The sequence below is a fragment of the Thalia democratica genome, chromosome 3 (genome assembly GCF_965202585.1).
Source record: "Thalia democratica chromosome 3, ktThaDemo2.hap1.1, whole genome shotgun sequence".
Lineage (NCBI taxonomy): Eukaryota > Metazoa > Chordata > Thaliacea > Salpida > Salpidae > Thalia > Thalia democratica.
Window position 1 is genome coordinate 39,970,419 of NC_139167.1, and position 19,111 is coordinate 39,989,529.

Here is a 19,111-nt window from a genome sequence, read left to right on the forward strand (position 1 = left end):
GTTAGTGTGTCATATTTTTGTTTTTTCTTGAATTTTCGGAACTTAAGTGTCATTCTTAATGTGTGTAGGAGTGTGCTTTAACTAGCTTTTAAAAATGGAATATCTACAGTAGTGGTTAACACTGTAGATCATCAGATATTGACTTATTTTAAGTACATGCAAATATTTTTTAGAAAAACAATTTTGTGTTTTTTTAAACGCTTAAAAATTTGTATCATAAAACATTTGTATTTATATCTTTATGGTAGTATTTTTATTAGTTATACTTTTATTTACCACTTATGTTTCTAAACAGTTCTTTAAAAACAGAAATTATACAATGGCTTTAAGAGGAGTAAAAGTTTTAGAACTTGCTGGTTTAGCTCCTTCACCATTTGCAGGTATGGTGTTATCTGATTTTGGAGCAAAAGTAGTTAGAGTTGATAGATGTACCCCACTAAATCCTGATGGCCTTGCAAGGTTTATTTATACTATTTAACCTATTTTTTTAGGTCTTAAAACAGTCATGATATTTTTTTTATAAATTTATTTTATTTTGATCTTAATATGGTATACACTTAGTTTTTACATTAACTAAATTAAAAGTGTGTTAATTGTTTTTTATTACAAATAGGGGTAAACAATCTATAGCCCTGGATATCAGAGAAACAAAAGGACAAAGTGTTTTCAAAAAAATGTGCAAGAAAGCAGATGTTTTAATTGAACCATTTAGACCAGGTTAATTACTTGTTTTTTAAATGCATTTTTGTCGATTACACATATGCTCATTTGTTTATTTTTTTGTAAATAGAGCAATTGTTTAACAGTGTTTTATTTTTTATTAGGTGTAATGGAAAGGTTAAACCTTGGTCCAGATATTATTTTAAAAGAAAATCCTGCCTTAATTTACTGCCGAATGAGTGGTTACGGCCAAGAGGGAAGTAATAAACATTTAGCTGGTCATGACATAAACTACATTGCATCCTCAGGTAAAGTTAACACCATATAGTTTTTTTTTTCTGTTAAATGTAATAAGTAATGGTTAAGTTTTAAAATCTTGTAAATTGATATTTTGATTTATTTAACTTTCAGTAGTTTTTTAGGGAACTCCTATTAATATTTAAAAATCATTTTGTAGATTAATACTTAAATTTATTACTAACAATGACAAATTGTAACTTTTAGGGGTCTTAGACATGCTCAGAATTGGAGGTGAAAAACCTTTTTTTCCAGCTAACCTACTTGCTGATTTTGCAGGTAATTTTTTTTTGTTTTTGTTTATAGCTTTTGAATAATTTGGTTTTGGTACTAGTTTTAACTGAAAAGTTTAAGCATAAGTAACTCATTAAAAAAAGTTTATTAATTTATTTCATTTAGCGCGTAACCAGAATAAGCTTGCTAAAAACTGATAAGAATATAGGGTAAATTAAGTTATATACAATAATTTTAAAATTTCTAGCTAAAAATAGCTACGTCATAAAGAATTAAGTGTAAAAGTCTGTTTAAAAAGTTTAAATTAGAGTTAAGTTATACTTTGCTGATTTGAAGTTATTTATAAGAAAAAACTGTCAAAACAAAAACATATAAGATAGTAGAAATTTTACTTGAAACTAAATGTTAATTTTGTCATTTGTTTTGATATATGGTACATTTTGTAAAATGTATTAATTTGAAACTTACACTACATATTCTGAAGTTGATAGTGAAAAACAAAAAAAGGTCTTAGGGCTATTTAAGAGTATTATTAAAACTTATGCTGGATATTCTGGGTAGTTATAGTAAGTAATTAAGGGTAGTTTTTAAACTTACAATAGATTATAGCAAAAAGGAGGCCTAGAGCTGCAAAAAAAGGGGGGAGGTCATAGTTTGAATTTTATACTAGATATCCTAGAGATGATATTAAAGAGCAAAAATAAGTTTTAAGATATTTAACATTAGTTTTTTGAGAGAGGGGACCATGGCTTTTTTAGTTTCTTCAAAGGAGGCATTATGAAAAAAGTTTTGAAAACCCTGGTTTAAATGTTCTCTATGTCCTACAAAACTATTGGTCTGTGGTAAATAAGATCTAAACAATAAAGATACTTGAGTGGAAGTATTTTATAGATATATATTTATATTTTTTTGCATTCTTAAAACTTAAAAGAAAACAAGAGAATATATTTTTTAGTTACTAATTTTAAAAACAGGTGGTGGACTTATTGCAGCATTTGGTATTGCTGCAGCTCTTTTTGAAAGAAGTAGTTCAGGAAAGGGGCAAGTTTTAGACATAAATCTGGTTTGTTTAAAATTAGTATGTCCTTATAACTCTATATATAAAAAAATATCAAGAAGTAAGCATGTTTTTATAAATTTAATAATAATATTTTTTTAATTTTATTATTGCTTTTTAAGTTTGAATAAAATATATGTTTACTTTAGTTTATAACTATATATCTATCACAAATTCTAAAAACTATTATTAGTAGAATAAACTAGTCATTAAAATCTTCGAATTAAGTCTATTTAATAAAATTTTATACTTTTGAAAAATTAAAATCTTATAAAGAATAAACAAATAAACTGTATTTTTTTATTTATTTATCATAAAGTTTTAATTTAGAACTTTTTTAAATTTTGTTTTGACAGAATTTTCTAAATATTCTAAGGAACATTTCCTAAAAGTTTGAGGTAATTGTCTCAAAAAACGTAGGGGGAAATAGATTTTTAGTGATTTTAGTTATTTGCTGTTTTAGTTTTTGACTCCCATAAGAAACCTATTATAGTCTCCGACTTTGATCAGCTATATCTCAAAAAATATTTTGAGTTTTATAAATCTGTAAAAAGCAACTTGTAGCTTAGTTAAAACTTAATAAAGTAAGACTAAAATATGAAAAATATTACTTATCCTCCCTTATGCCCTTAAATATTTTGTCCTAATTTAGAATACTACACGCTTATTTGGTTGTCATACCTGTAAAAATATACTAAACATTTCAAGTTGTTCAAACATAGTATACCAGTATGTCTTATACTGCTGCAATGTTTGTAATATGTCTTAAAATTAAAGACTAATAAAACTTGATATTAAATCTCTAGAGGAAAGAAGACTCTGAATGACATTATTTCTCTTTCAAACTAGTGAATGGTTGGTACTACAAATAGTTTTTAAAGATATTATGATAAAAACTACTTATTTCTTGATGATAATAGATCAATTTAGTGCATTTTTTTTAAGTAATGATGTTAGGTATGAATTTTATTTTATTGTTCGATTAACTTAAGGAGTAATGTACCAAATGAATTATTTTCTTTTTTAAAGTTAAACAATATCGTTTAAAGCTTTGAGTAAAACTAATAAGCAAATTGTTTTTTTTTTATCTATAGTTTAGTTCATAAGCAGCAACTTACCTTTTTAATTTCCTTGGTTTATATGTTTTTATTAGTCTATTTATTTCTAAAGTACTTGAGGCTATAGATTGTAAATTTGATAACTGATTACTTCCAAAAAAAGGTTTTAAAGTTTATTTTTACGGGAACCGTTCAGTTCCAACCCGCACACAATTCCCACCCGATCAATTCCAACCCAAATCAAATCCCACCCGATCATTTCCCACCCGATCAAATCCAACCCAATTCAAATCCCACCCGATCAAATCCAACCCGAATCAAATCCCACCCGAATCAAATCCCACCCGATCATTTCCCACCCGATCAAATCAAACCCAATTCAAATCCCACCCGATCAAATCCAACCCAATTCAAATCCCACCCGAATCAAATCCCACCCGATCATTTCCAACCCGATCATTTCCCACCCGAATCAAATCCCACCCAATCAAATCCAACCCGAATCAAATCCAACCCAAATCAAATCCCACCCGATCATTTCCCACCCGATCAATTCCCACCAGAATCAAATCCCACCCGATCAAATCCAACCCAAATCAAATCCCACCTAAATCAAATCCCACCCTATCATTTCCCACCCGATCATTTCCCATCCGAATCAAATCCCACCCGATCATTTCCCACCCGAATCAAATCCCACCCGATCAAATCCAACCCGAATCAAATTCCACCCAAATCAAATCCCACCCGATCATTTCCCACCCGATCATTTCCCATCCGAATCAAATCCCACCCGATCAAATCCAACCCGAATCAAATCCCACCCGAATCAAATCCCACCCGATCATTTTCAACCCAAATCTAATCCCACCCCATCAAATCCCACCCAAATCAATTCCCATCTACATAATTCCTACTTGTTCAATTCCCAGTAAATTATCAAACCCGATTATATTTATTCTTGTACGAATTAAAAATTTCAATACGTTTGGAACTCACATTAAAACTTTTGTTTTTGTAGTTTTTAAAATCATTTGAAATATGAAATTAGTAAGGTAAAAACAATTTTTTTATTTAATCTAAAATTATTACTGTTGCTTATTTTATCATGTTTTTAGTTTAATGTCATTTTTGTTTGTTGATAACTACGATAATTAAATAATTACGACTTGCGAACAACAGAAAGTTTTACTGTTACTTGTAAAATGCTATAATTGTTACTAAATTTAATCCAGATCAGGTTTAAATAATAAATAAGTTCTAAGTATTGGAACCATTTTCTATCATGGTAACTAATTTATGTCCAATTATTATTTTTTGTACGAGTTGGAACAATAGACATTGACACTTAATTTTATTTTAGTTAAAACAACAAAATAATATAATACTGTACAACATAGTTTTCTTTAATAAGAAGTTTGGAATTTGAAAATTATATTAATGCTTATTTTATTAAAATCTAGACCTAAATTACTTTTGTTCGTTGATTACTAGATTTTTTTAAGTAATTACGGCCGGCAAGAAATATTGGCCTATCTTTTGTAAAATGCTTTTCCGGCTAATACAATTCAGTCCAAATCAGGTTCAAAGCAAATTCAAGTTTTTTTAGTATCCGAACTATTTTTTATAACAAAGTATTATACGGTAGCTGGTTTATGTCCTATTAAGTCTACCTTTGTAACGACTATAGAAATTAATATTGCTCGGCACAATTTTTTTAAGTGCAATTTTTGGAAAATATTCTGTTTTATTAAGCTTAATGTTTCATATTTCTTGTTTAAAACAATACTTCCTAAGTTTGATTTAACAACAATTTTAAGTATTTGATGCCTGCGGCGCGAATAAGTTATTATAGAAAAATTGGTCTTTTAAAAAAATATTTTTGTTATATAAAAAAGTTCTTATTTGGTTGTTATTCAATTTCTTTAAGTCTTAGCTTTTAAACCAACTAAATTAATTGTGTACTATATCTACCTGAAAATGAGCTTATTTTGATTGTAACTATGAAGTTTTTTTTTTCTAAAACATATGTTTTATTATTTATGTGAAATTAGATGAGTTAAAAAAAAAATTAAACAACTAATAAAAACTTACAGTTACACAAAGACTGATGTAAATGTTTAAAATAATACAGGGTAAAATACATTTGTCTTACTGTATAATATAAAATCAAAATAATCTAAAATATGTTAAAATGCATATTTATCAATTGTCTTTTATGCTATTTTTAAACACCTCCTAAAAAATATTATAACTTAATATCTACCGCTATAGGTCTTTTAAAAATTGATTTTTTAACATGTGTGTTAATAGCACTTTCAATAAATTTATCTTCATTAAGAATGTAGTATGAGAATTAACCAATGATTTATAAATATTATTAACCAATTTCAGAAATAAAAGAATTTAATAACGAACAAAAACGAAAACTGACACAGATACTACAATATTTAAGTTATTGGCTCAAATGCCTTATATAAAAATTTATTCAACTGAATCAATCTCACTAAAGAACTTGTACTTTATTTTAATGTTGTGTTCTAAATTTTTAAAATAACTAAAATATCAACATTATTGGAAATGGAGAGATGTAAATTTGAATATATATTAATAAGCAGACAAATTATCAATAAACTTTGTAAAAAAAAGAATTTCTGAACGAACAAAAACTTATACAGATACTAATAAGTTGAAGTTATGGGCTTAAATGCCTCTTATAAAAATTGATTCAACTTGATCATAGCATTAATGATCAAATATTTTTTTTTTAAAGTATTACATTTTTAATACAACTAAAATTCTACATTAATAAAAACGAAAAAGTTACTATATATTAAAAATTAAAATAACTATCAGACAACTTTGTAAAGAAAGAATTTAAGACAAAAAATAAACGAACACTAATACAGATGATACTTAATTTAGGTTATGTGCAATACCTCTGAGGAATTCCATAACAGTTCTTTGATTGCGCCCGGTTACAATTGATTTTAATCTTTCGTCTAGGTTTTTGTATTTTTTCTGTTCTTTTTATGAGGTTCACCCGAGTTCAATCTTTCGATTTGATTGCTTTGACTTTTTTGCTCTTTCATTATTTTATTAATACATTTAAACACTCCAGGTTTGGCACACTGCATGACAGCTTTGAACCTTCTGTGCCAACCCTCCACACAATTGTTAGTCCGAAAGCAGTTTGAAAGCGTTCTTTCATTGACATTCCAAAAGGTACCTACATCTGTAGGTTACAAAATATCCAACTTCTTCAAGTAAGTAGCAGCTACATCATATATCTGCTCTTTGTTTCGAAAAAATCTAACTACAGTGCTTCCGTAATCCGGCCATATTAGGCAAGCTTTTTTTGAAATTACGGCCGGATTAGCCTTTGGCTGGATAAAAACAATATATAGCTTTTTTTAGTGATCTACCTTAATTATATTACGCATGTATACAAAATAAAACGTAAAATAAAACTTCTAATAAATTTACTTATTCAATTTTATTCAAAGAACAAAATAATTAAAACAGATTATAAAGTTTGTTTTTAATAAGTATCATTTTTATAAAGTTCAAAATTAATAAAAAAAGACTACACTGTTAACAATTTAACTAATTTAAGATTTTTTTCTGACAAAGATAGAAAAGAAGTTTGTTTGACAGAGCTTTCTCGTTTCTTAGCTGAAAACACACGGATTTGGATGAGTTTCGAAACATCTTCAGGTGTGGATTCTGTTTGGCAACGATAGTAAGCTAAGTAATCATCCATTTTCTGCATAGCTTCTGTGTGAGAAAATGTACACTCAGAAGGCTGGGAAACATCTATTTTGTCTTTAATACCATCATCAGCCTCTTTTTAGTTATCTCCAGTAATCATTGTAAAAATTCCTCGCTCGTCCATACGCTCATAGCCAGGTCCATTACAACTCATCCGGTTTTGAATATCATCTTCTGTAAATGTGACATTTAATCTCGCAAATTGCTGTATAAGCTCGTTATTGGAGTTTATAAATAATTATTATAACTAAGCGCGAACACTATGAAGTAAAACATAAGTTTGGAAGAAATACTAACATTATAACTTAAAAATATATTGCTTGCTTCGTTATAAAAAAAAGAATACTTTTTTAGTAAAACTGTGATTTTCGCTAAATTAAATAAGTCTAGTCTTTTTCTTGACTGAAACCGGCCGGATTAGCAGGAAACCGGATTAGTAATGACTGGATTAGCGAGAAAGTAGTGTATAATAAACTACAGAACGTTCACTTAATTAATATTAGTTATATTAGTTCTACTTCAAGACAACAAAACGTATCATGTGTGAATTACGAAAAGTAAATATTAAACTATACATAAATTTTAGTAGTTTGAAAACTACGTAGTTTTATTATAAACATAAACTGCTTTTAATAAATTATTTATTACCAGTGTTGCAAGAGTTATATTTTTTAAACCACCTAAAAACTAAATACTTAATAAAAGTTTTTTGATTTGTTTGTTTAATTTAAAATTTAACGCTCAAGCAGTTGATTTAAAAACATAGCATTTTGTTTTAACAAGTATGCTCTTTAAAATTTTGATGTGTTCTGACCAGTATTAATAATTATCTATCATTACTCTGAAATATTTTATCATATTAACAATTGTTTTATCTATTTTGACTTCAAAACTGATAGTTTTTCATACCACTCTTGTAATTGTTAAAATCGTTTTATTCTACTTTTATCTAGTTTTTAAAGCTATTAATAATATGTTACAATATTAAACAATTATTCTTAATTCTTAATTATATTAAACTATTAGAACTTGAGTTATAGCGTAACCAAGCGAATTTTCTTTAGCAAAGGACTAAGTTTTCGTATTCACTGGTCGCAATATAAAATATAAACATGCTCTCGAGCCACACTTTTACAAATATGGGCCACAGTTTGCCGAACCCTTGTGTAAATCATAAAAAAAAGGTATCTCAGTGTAGCAGAGACATTTCTTGGCCTTTTCAAAGGGAGAACTATTTTTTTTAGTTTAAAATGATTCTTCTTCTACCTATAAATAAAAGTTGTCTTTTAAACATATAAGCATCTACTCAACTATTAACATATTTGTTAACCATAGTATTTAAATACATAATGTTAAACTATCAATAATGTTTTTCAGTCAAATATCTATATTTTTTTGTGTGTTTCATAAATAGTTTCTCACTTAATAACCTTGTTAGTTTAGATAAATTTGAAAACTATTTAACTCATTTAATATATCAAATGTTGTTAATATTTCATTATCTAATAACAAAACATAAAGAAAAAACAAAATTGATTTAAAATATAAAAGAACAGGAGATAATTGAAGTTAAATGGCAAATTAAAGAACATGTAGTAATGTCACTATATATAGAGGTCGTGTTTGAATAGTTTTGTAAAGTCTAGGTCTTTTTTAATGTATAAAAATCAAAACTGAAATAATAATAAAAAACACACGTTATAAATATAACATGCTAAAAGATGTGCGTGAATTAGCATGTATAAATTTAATAAACATGCAGTTAGAAGTAAAGTTGCAATATATAGTTGTAAATAACGCATAAGTTAATGAAATGTCTTGTTTACAAACAAAGTTTCAAAAGTTATTAGCCATTTATGACACAATGAAAAGAAAATAAAGCATTTTCTTATTAGCGCATATCACAAAAACAAACCTTTTTTACAATGAAATAAAATGTTTGCATTTTGTTATTGCATTTGGTTTTTAAAGCATTTTTAATACTCGTTGTTTTAACATTTACAATTTTCAAAGAAAGCACAAGCGAAACAAGTAAAAGTTTATAAATACACAGCTTTTTTGGTTAATACACGAAACTTTCTTTTTCTCTTTTTCGTCTTTTTTCATCGTCGCACAGGCTCCAGGTAACCAGTCTAAACACACCCCTGCAGTTAGGTACAGCTTATTGAAAATGAAAATAATAAAAATTTGTTAAATTAATAATTTCTCTCATTAAAAGTTATTATATATTTTTTTTTAATTGTTAAACATTATTAAAAAAATCTTTTTTGGTCTAAATATATGAAGTAATATGAAATTTTAAACTTAAAAAGTATGGAACTTGACTGAAACTTATAATCAATCTTTCTTCTAAACTCTACATGTACAAAAATCAAACGTATTAGAATTTATGCATAAAACTATGGATCTGAACTAACCGTATAACATATATAAAGGTTGGTAATTTTTTTATTTAAAATTTTTATGAACTGGATTGAGTCGAAAAAGAATTCTTTCGAGTGATAATTTACCTGGATGGGAATTGAACGTGAGGAATTGATCGGGTTGGATTTGATTTGGCCGGTATTTAATTTGTACTGGAATTGTGCGGGTTGGATTTGATTCGGGTGGGATTTTATCGGGTTGGAACTGAATCGGGTGGGATTTGATTCGGGTGGTAATTGATTCGGGTGGGAATTGATCGGGTGGGAATTAATCGAATGGGAATTGATTCGAGTGGGAAATGATCGGGTTGGAATTGATTTGGGTGGGATTTGATTCGGGTTAGATTTGATCGGGTGGGAATTGATTCGGGTGGGAACTGATCGGGTGGGATTTGATCGAGTGGGTTTTGATTCAGGTGGGAAATGATCGGGTGGGATTTGATTTGGGTGGAAATTTATAGGGTGGGAATTAATCGGGTTGGAATTGATTCGGGTGGGATTTGATTGGGTAGGAATTGATTCGGGTGGGATTTGATTCGGGTGGGATTTGGTCGGGTGGGAATTGATCGGGTTGGAATTGATTTGGGTTGGAATTGATCGGGTTAGAATTGATTCGGGTGGGATTTGATTCGGGTGGGATTTGATCGGGTGGGATTTGATCGGGTTGGAATTGATTCGGGTGGGATTTGATTCGGGTGGGATTTGATCGGGTTGGAATCGTGTGGGTGGGAACTGAGCGCGGGTTGGAAATGTTAGTATACCATTTTTACACAGTATGTTCTATATTAAATGGTTAATTTTATTAATGATAATATATAACCTTTGATTTTAATTTTATTTATGCTTGGTTAAGCTTGTTGTATAAAATTTATTAAGATAAAAACTTTATACATTTTAATTATATTTAATTGTACTTTATTGATGTATTACGTATAAATATACTCTATAGCAGTGCTTCTGAAATGGGGTTCCGCGGAACCCTAGGGTTCCGCGAAGCTTTTCGAAATTTAAAAAAGAACATTTATTTAATTAAACGTTTTACGTAAAATTAAAATTAGGGGTTCCGCGGAAAAGTTAAACTTTGGAAGAGCTTTTGTTCCGCCACTAAAAAAAGGTTCAGAAGCACTGCTCTATAGGGCATATTTATTGTTTATTCATTTACTCAAAGTATTTTATGTCAAACTATAAACTTAAACTTATGTTGAGTAAATTGTTTAAAAAATATGATTTTTTGTTTTTTTATGTATCTTTTTTCGTGTAGTTTTTAGTTTAAGTGCTTAGGTTAATGTCGGAAAATAAACAAACTGTAAGAATTTTCTAAAAGGAACCATTAAACTGACATTAGCTACTTCTCTACTTTGTCATTACATTTTAAGAATTCTGTGCACACCTTATCAAATACTTGCTCAAGCCAGAAATTAAACAGACTGAACAACTTTACTCTCCAAATCACTCATTTATATAGCTAGCAGCGTCTAAAAACACCTTAAAATAAAGATTATATTATTTTACCTTTCAACCTTGACTTTGAAAAATGAGACTTTTTCTTATTATTTTCATCATAAACTTTTTTCAAATTAAGTTTGAACTTTTCATTAAGCAAACACATATGTTTTAGGATATTATAAATTTTTTATTTATTAAGTTAAAGTCGTACGTTTTGGAAATTATGTATATGTAATCTGTAGTTCTTAAATAATTAGCTTGTTATAAAGAATTTGTTTTAAAAGTTCAAGCATTAATTATTAAAAAAAAGTTTATCAAATAAATACCATGTTGTTTAGACACATGGATCAGCATATGCTTCTTCTTTCATGTTCATGTATCGTCAGTTGTTTCCCAACCCACCCGGATGTAACATGCTAGACGGAGGCTCTCCATTTTATGACACATATAAAACGAAAGATGGCAAGTATATAGCTGTTGGAGCTTTAGAGCCCAAGTTTTACGCACAATTTATCAAAGGTTATTTCGTATAAAATTGTTATATAACTCTGTATCACAATAGACACTTATATGAGTTACAATTTATAAATTATTTTGTGGTACAGTAACCTGCCGCTTGAATACTCACTTTTTGAGTATGCACTTTTCGCTTTAAAACGCAATGTTTAAAAGGTTTTTTTTTTCTTTGAAAATAAAAAGCAATCATCTGAAAGTACTGATACAACAATATTATATTTAAGGGCATAGGGGATACGAAAATTAACATTGGCTCTTATTTCAAAGCTAGAGTATATACTATAGGATACTTTTTATAAAACATTAAATTTAAGTTAACTTTTGAGATAAAGCAGATTTTTTAAAAACAATCAGTACGAAATAAAAAAAATTTAAAGCGGATTTTCTTGAATTTAAAAAATTTTACTAAAAGTCTATCTCCTCATTCATTTTTTAAGCAATTAACTTAAATTTTAAGAAAATGTATTTTTATATATTACAAACAACTTATAGGAAGTAGTTTTTTTTTAAAGACCATAGAAAAAATTTATGACCCAAATTAAAAAAAAAATCTTTTTTGTTTATTTATTTTTTATTAAAGTTTTTTTTTTAATAACTAAAAAAAATGTTTCTTACAAGTTGTTTGAAATTTTTTTCAAGATTACTCTGAAACTGTTTTAAGAAAATTGCTCAAAAACTGAAGGAGCAAATAGATTTTTAGTAAAATAGTCTATTTTTACCCTTTTAGTTTGTGCCTCCCATAAAGAACCTAATGAACGCTCTAACTTTGATTGCTGATACTTCAAAGTTACTTTGAATTTAACAAACGGCAAAAAATAACAAGAAGCTTATCTATTTATATAAGAAATAAGACTAAATTTGAAAAAAAGTGTTTTACTCCCTGGCCTTAAATATAAGCTTTCTTGTATGAATTCAAATAAAACTAGAATTAAAGGTATAAAAAAGGTTATTAACTCACAAATTATTTAACAAATCCAGTAGTTAAAAAAAATATTACAGTTTAATTATTTAACGCAATAACAAACAGTGCAATTGACGTTTGCATAACCCATAACCAAGTTTTAAATAAAACATGTTTCAAAAAAGTCATATTAGATTTTAGATAAATGAAAATAATGAATTTGCTATTGAAATTTACATACCCTATGACTAGAACATAAATGCAAAAAGCGTATAAAAACCTTATTAAAATTTAGATATTTAACGAAATGATGGACAATTAAATTGAAGTTTTTAAGAACTAGGTCCTTTTGAAAACAAGTAAGTTTCACTTTGCCTGTAAACACTTTTGCACAAATGGTCACCTTTCCACTAAAAACACTTGTTTGCCGCGTAACTTTTACAAAATGAGTCACTTTTGCAGGAAGACCCTTTTTTAAGGATTTAAATTTTTTTTATTAAATTGTATCACTTTTATTTACGATCACTGTTACCCCTAAATGAAACCCTTGGTCGGTAAGTTTTCTTTTTCTTCTTCTTATTGTTTTAAATTTTTATTTTTTCTTTTCCTTTTAAATATCGCTCTCACCCCTAACTCTTAGCCTTGGTTTTTTAAATCTTGTGCGAAAATGACCTTTCTTGCAAAAGTGTCTTTGTGCATACTTTACTGTTTGCCCGAAAGTGTTTTCGTGTAAATTGACCCCTCCCCTTTTCAAACATATCTGTTAATGTAGATTAACGTTTGGGTGTAGCATACACTTTTGGTATTTGCAAGATGTTTTTGAACTATTTTTTAAGTTTTAAAAAGCTGATTGTAGCTTAAAGTAATTGGTTTTACGAGTAGCTACTTACATTTCTGTTATGTACAGTTCCCAGATGAATACGCACTTTTGCGATGTGTTTAAAATACATAAGTATGTTTGCATCAGTAGAGCTGTTTATTTTTACTTTGAACTTTGAGTTGTATTTTAAAGAAGTTTTCACAATGATGATTTAAAACAACAACTAAATCAAGAATATTTTTACGTTTCACTAAAACGTTTAATATAAAGCTAAACTTTTGATTACGACCACCATTAAGTTAAAATAAGTTACTTTTACTTCTTTTGTAAAACAAATAAATAATTTATCTAAACTTTTTTCCATCAAAAACTTTGGTACTTCATTTATGTATAAAAATTACATGCTGTAATTTAAACTTCACGTCATCAACTAAACTTTTCTTAACTAGAATAAAAACTTTTAGGATTGAAATTAAACGCTGAAGATTTGCCGCATCAAATGGACGCGAGCAGATGGGAAGAGCTGCGGAAAATATTCACGGACGCCATATCGCAACTGTCACTGGATGAAGTTGAGCGGAGATACGCGGGCGCGAAAGCCGATTGTTGCGTCACACCGGTTTTGACGAGCGAACAGGCAGCGCAACTCCCACACAACGTGTAAGAAGTTATGTTGTTACTATATAACAACTGTTGATTGTATTTGATAAACTTATTTTTTTAAACTTCTTTAATTAAAAGTAAATGTAATCCGTTGGTTTTATAGAACTCCTGCTTGAAAATAACTTTTAATTTTGTTTCGTTAAGAAAAATGGTCTTTTAAAATCAAGTTATTGTTTTTGTGGACTAAACTTAAACAAGTATTAGTCGTTTGTTAGATATTCTTTTGATTGCCTTAATCAAAATTAATGTTTCTTTTACGAAAAATCTATTTATAAAGTACGCAAAGTTTTAAAGGCAATATTTTTTAACAGAACTTCTAAAATATTTCACAAAGACGAATCCGGTAAAGTTGTGCCAAATCCAGCGCCGAAGCTAAGCAGAACTCCAGCTACCATTGGAAGCACGTCTCAACCGCAAGTTGGACAAAATTCAAGAGAAGTGTTAGAGGAAAACGGTTTTTCAAAAGACGAAATCGACAACTTAGTTTCGAGCGGAGTCGTTATGTGCAGTAACAGCAAACTTTAGTTTCTTGAAAAAAAAAACTTTATTTTTTATTATTAATATTTTGTTTAACTTGTAATTCAAATGTTTATAATCTTACGCAATCATTTTAGTTAAATCACAAGTTTTTTTTAGAAAAAATTAGATAATTTTAAGTTGTTATAGCACTTAAAACTATCAAAGTTTAAACAAGTATTTTTTAACTTGATTTTAATCACATTTTTATATAGATAATTTTTTCTATTAATTTACTGTATAATTAAATGTATCCAATATCTTATATTATAAACTTTTCACAATAGTGTTTAGTAGCATAGATGGAAGACATTGTTTTAAGGAAGTTAGCTTTAAAAACTATTCAATTGTTAGATTTTTTTTAAGTTTAGTGATTTTTGACAACAACTAAATTAAAAAAACACTAACTTGAAAACAAAAAAAAATATTATTTCTAATTTTTGTAAAAGGCATAAAAAAATGTTGTTTGTTAAACCTAAATTTATAAGAAGCTTCGAGAAACTAATAAAAGATGTTTTTTTTTTAAGTTTTTTTAATGTTTTATCACTAATGAAAGTTTAAGTGTTAGACACTAATTAAGTACAGGAATAATATTTCAAAAAAACTGATTAAAATTTACAAGTTCAACAGCCATTATCCTATCTCAATATTTATATTTTAAGAATAAAATAATTATTTATACATATTTATCTTGAAAACAAGTTACGTTTTTAGATAGGGTAGTGGTGTTAGAACTGGACACCTTAAAGGTATAAGGTAAGTTATTTATACTTTTAATTCAAGTTGTAAACTTCAGCTGAATATCAATTAGAGTAAAATGTTTTTGTACTCTTGTTGATGTTCAAAGTCAAAAATCTTCACAAGTATATGCGTACCCAAACATAACGAGTAGATTAGTGGAATTTTTTCAATTGTACGTAATTTGATATGTTAACATTATTAATAAGTTTCTACGACAAGTGGTTAAAAATTAGAACACACAAATATCTATCTAAACTTGCATTTATAACTTAGAAAATACAGAAATTGACTAACTAAGTAAACGAGCTACAAGCGGTTTTACTTACTCCAAAATATAATATAGTTATAATTTGTTGAACGACAGAAAAAGCGCTTATAATATTTGGTCCTAGGTCCTGGTGCACGAAAAAGCTTTCGGTTATAGAATCGCACACCACGGATACCTTTTAACGTCTCGTCTAAGACTGATCTTCATAAAGATTTAAAATAAAATGCAGACTCTTGACTAAGTAAAGAATAAAAATCTAACAAATCTGTTAAAAAGGTTGTTCAAAAACCTGGTAGGCAATATATGTCACTAATAACTTACACAAAACTGGTTTATAACTTTCCCCTCTAGTTCAGACCTAAAAAACACTAGAAAAATCCCTCAAACCTGTCATATATGATTAAGGAATCCTAATAAAATACTTCCAAATAATAAAGATTTCAAAGTAAGGCCTGAGTTTAAACTTTTATTTAAAGTAAAAATGAAAAGTCTGACAGAAACTTTAACTACTTATTACTAAAAAAGTTGTTTTAACTCCTTATTAGTTTTGTCATTTTAAACACCTAAGTGACAAGTTATCCTGGTAAAAACTAGCTTGAGTCACGATAAACTAGTCTATGTTTATATATAAAGTTTATAAAATGTTTAACTGAGGGGTCGCAACTGGAAAAAGTTAAAGTTCCTTTAGAATTTATTTTATTAATTAATGATCAGTGAGCCAAGATTTTAATAATATTAGAGCTTAGAACTAAATTACAAACTTTTATTTACCACCAAAGATAAGCTAGTTTGTGCGAGGCCATTTAAAGCGTTTTCTTTTAAATAAGTCAATTTTAGATATCTTTTTTGTTAGAAAGTAAATTCTAAAACAAAGCTTTTTAAAGTTACGTTTGCACAAAGAGATAAAATTCATGATATCATCGTTTAAAAAAAATAGTAAATTTATTTAAAAATAACAAATAACTCTTTATTCCTGCCATTTTTATATAAGTATTTTATTTTTCATTAATAGTTTAACTGTAATATGTGGTACATTTTTTTTATATTGACAAACCAAGTAAAAGTTGTTCGAGATAGCTGTAAATTATTTATACTTTACATCTACCAAGCAGTTAAAAAACTAAAACATTATTAGTTTAAATTATTTGTTTTTTTGGTTTAATATTTTTTAAGAGTAATTAGATCCGCTTACATTTTTTTAATTGAAAAACTTAATCCGTATTTTTGCAAAGAAAAAGCAGGAATATTGCTTTTGATTAGCGTTTTATATGGATGCGCGACTATTTAAGTTCTCACAATTAAAATTTATACAATTAAAGTTTTAAAAACTTTGAGTTATTGTTTTTTTTTTAAGTAAACACTAAATAAAAATGTGCAAATTAAATGTTTTATTTACTGCCAGGTTTCGATGGCAAAAAAATTACGACCTTTTTAAGTATAGTAAACTGCACATAACAATATTGCTTATCTATGATATTATTTAAAAATTTATTCATGCGTGAAAATCTAAACTAAAAACTAAAATGTTTCATATCCAAAAATTCAAGCTTATAAGTGTACAATTGGGTACTACTAGTACTAATTTTAAAACAAATTGAATTTAATTAATGTAATGAGACGAAAAATTATATATGTACATAGATATATACCTAGAAATTTATTTAAATGGAATTAAAAACTATCTGAAATTAGAATTTAAACCAAGTATCAACAAAACATTAACAAAACTCATTAAAAATTTCAGAATCTAATTTTTATTAAGTTAATGAAACAGTTAAAATTTAGAGGATTTAAGAACTATCTAAAAAAAAAAGTTTTTTAATTAATATAAATTGAATTAAGAACTATCTAAAAATTTGAATTTAGACCAGAAAATCAACAAATCTCAATGATAAAGTCAAAAACGTTTTTTTTCCTAGTATTATATTCTTAATTAAGTTTTATCTGCTTTCCAGATTTTTAATAAAAATACGTTTCTGTGCCTGTTTGAGTTCAATAATTCTGTTATTTTGTTAATGCAATTTGTATCAGATTCAAGTATTATTAGTTATTAATTTTTGTTAAGTAAACATTAAAAAAGTCTTTTTAACTATTGTAATCTAGTTAATTAGACATGAATGATTTTATTTTTATTTTTCTTTAATCAAAATGTTTTTTTTTGGGTAGCTGTCAGATTTGCACGAGCGTAAAAAATTGCACTAGGGATAAATTCCACGAGTGCACAAAACTGCACGAAGATATTTTTGCACGAAGACAGTTTTGTACGATCAGACAATTTCTTACGGGTTGAATTTTTTATTTTAACCTTTAATTTTTTTACTAATTTTAATTTTTTTATTATTAATTTATTTTTTTTTTACTATCATTGTTACCCCTAACCCTTACCCTCGATCGGTAACTTATTTTCTTTTGTTTATTAATTAATTTTTTCAAGTTTTTTACTATCACTGTTACCCCTAACCCTTATCCTCGATCGGTAGTTTTTTTTAATTAATCAATGTTATTTATTCATTTTTTTTGCTTTTCTTAATAAATTTTATTAGTATTTTTTTTAAATTTTTACTATCACTGTTACCTCAAACCTTTACCCTTGGTCAGTAACTTGTTTTTTCTTTTTGTTTTTTAACAATTTATGTTTTATTTTATTTGGTTTTTATTTTGTTTTATTTTTACTCTCGTGCAATAATGACCCTCCGTGCAAAAATGACCCTTGTGTCAAAGTTGTCTTCGTGTAATTTTGTTACCTCGTGCAATTTTGTCTTTGTGCAATTTAGTCCCCTCGAGAAATTTTGACGCACTCCCGTTTTTTATATAATATTATTATTGAAGTTTATTGTCAAACGAAGGACCTAGGCATTAAAACCTAAGCCACTTAAACTGAAAGACACTAACATAAAAAGAAAAAAAACAAATTACAGTGTTTGTATAAAAATAAACATAAAACTTATACAAGGCACAAACTAAAAAAACTAAAACTTTCACAACCAAAATATTCAAACGATTCCAAAGTCACGAATTTCCAATTATACATTCCAAAACAACAAATCTTTGAAACAAGCATCTCTTGTCAAAATTCTTCAGAATCTGGCTCGAAACTCGAGAAACCATTTTGAAGACCACTCTTCATCAAAGAAGAACTTTCAAAACGTCATTTATTTTCAACTTTAGACAGAAATCTTCATCTTGCAGAACATTGATCTCAGCAACTATTCGCCATTCATCATGTTTTCAAAGTTTCACCACGGCAAATTCAGTCAAAAATCACTTCAAACATGTGGCAGCAACAATTCACAAATCTAGCTTACGAATCAACTGAGCATCCAATAATTTCAAAATCTAAAGCCATAAGCACATTAACAATAGACCGGCCGAAAAATCAAAATTTAAAAGTACTAAAGATCTATAAGGGGAAGGTGTTGCTTACAAATCAAACTACCAATAAACTACAAACCACACACCAAATCAATGGTTAAAGAGATGAACAAAACTAATTACTTATAAATTTTACTGGTAAATATTTTATTCAAATCCATTTTTTTTTAATTTAATCTAAAGTTTTCAAGATTTTTGCACGATACTAGTTCCTTTGGAAGTTCGTTCCACATTTTAACCGAACGATAGAAAAAAGAATTTTGCCAACCAACAATGTTGAAATGATATTTGCATGTATATTTTCTATTACTGCCTCTGAGTGAGTTATTATTTTTATAAGGTTTAAAGAAAGTTTGGGAATCAATAGT

At 27.7% G+C, this 19,111-nt stretch overlaps 1 protein-coding gene across 1 annotated transcript; it reads left to right on the plus strand.

The window, feature by feature from the left end:
- The first annotated feature begins 303 nt into the window (after positions 1–303).
- Positions 304–14,606, plus strand: LOC145831394 (alpha-methylacyl-CoA racemase-like). The gene is made up of 8 exons (XM_082938648.1): positions 304–459; positions 614–717; positions 825–968; positions 1,165–1,236; positions 2,166–2,254; positions 11,285–11,465; positions 13,648–13,843; positions 14,158–14,606. The coding sequence occupies exons 1-8, from the start codon at positions 320–322 to the stop codon at positions 14,369–14,371; spliced, it is 1,140 nt and encodes a 379-aa protein (XP_082794774.1). The 5' UTR covers positions 304–319; the 3' UTR covers positions 14,372–14,606.
- The last annotated feature ends 4,505 nt before the right edge of the window (positions 14,607–19,111 follow it).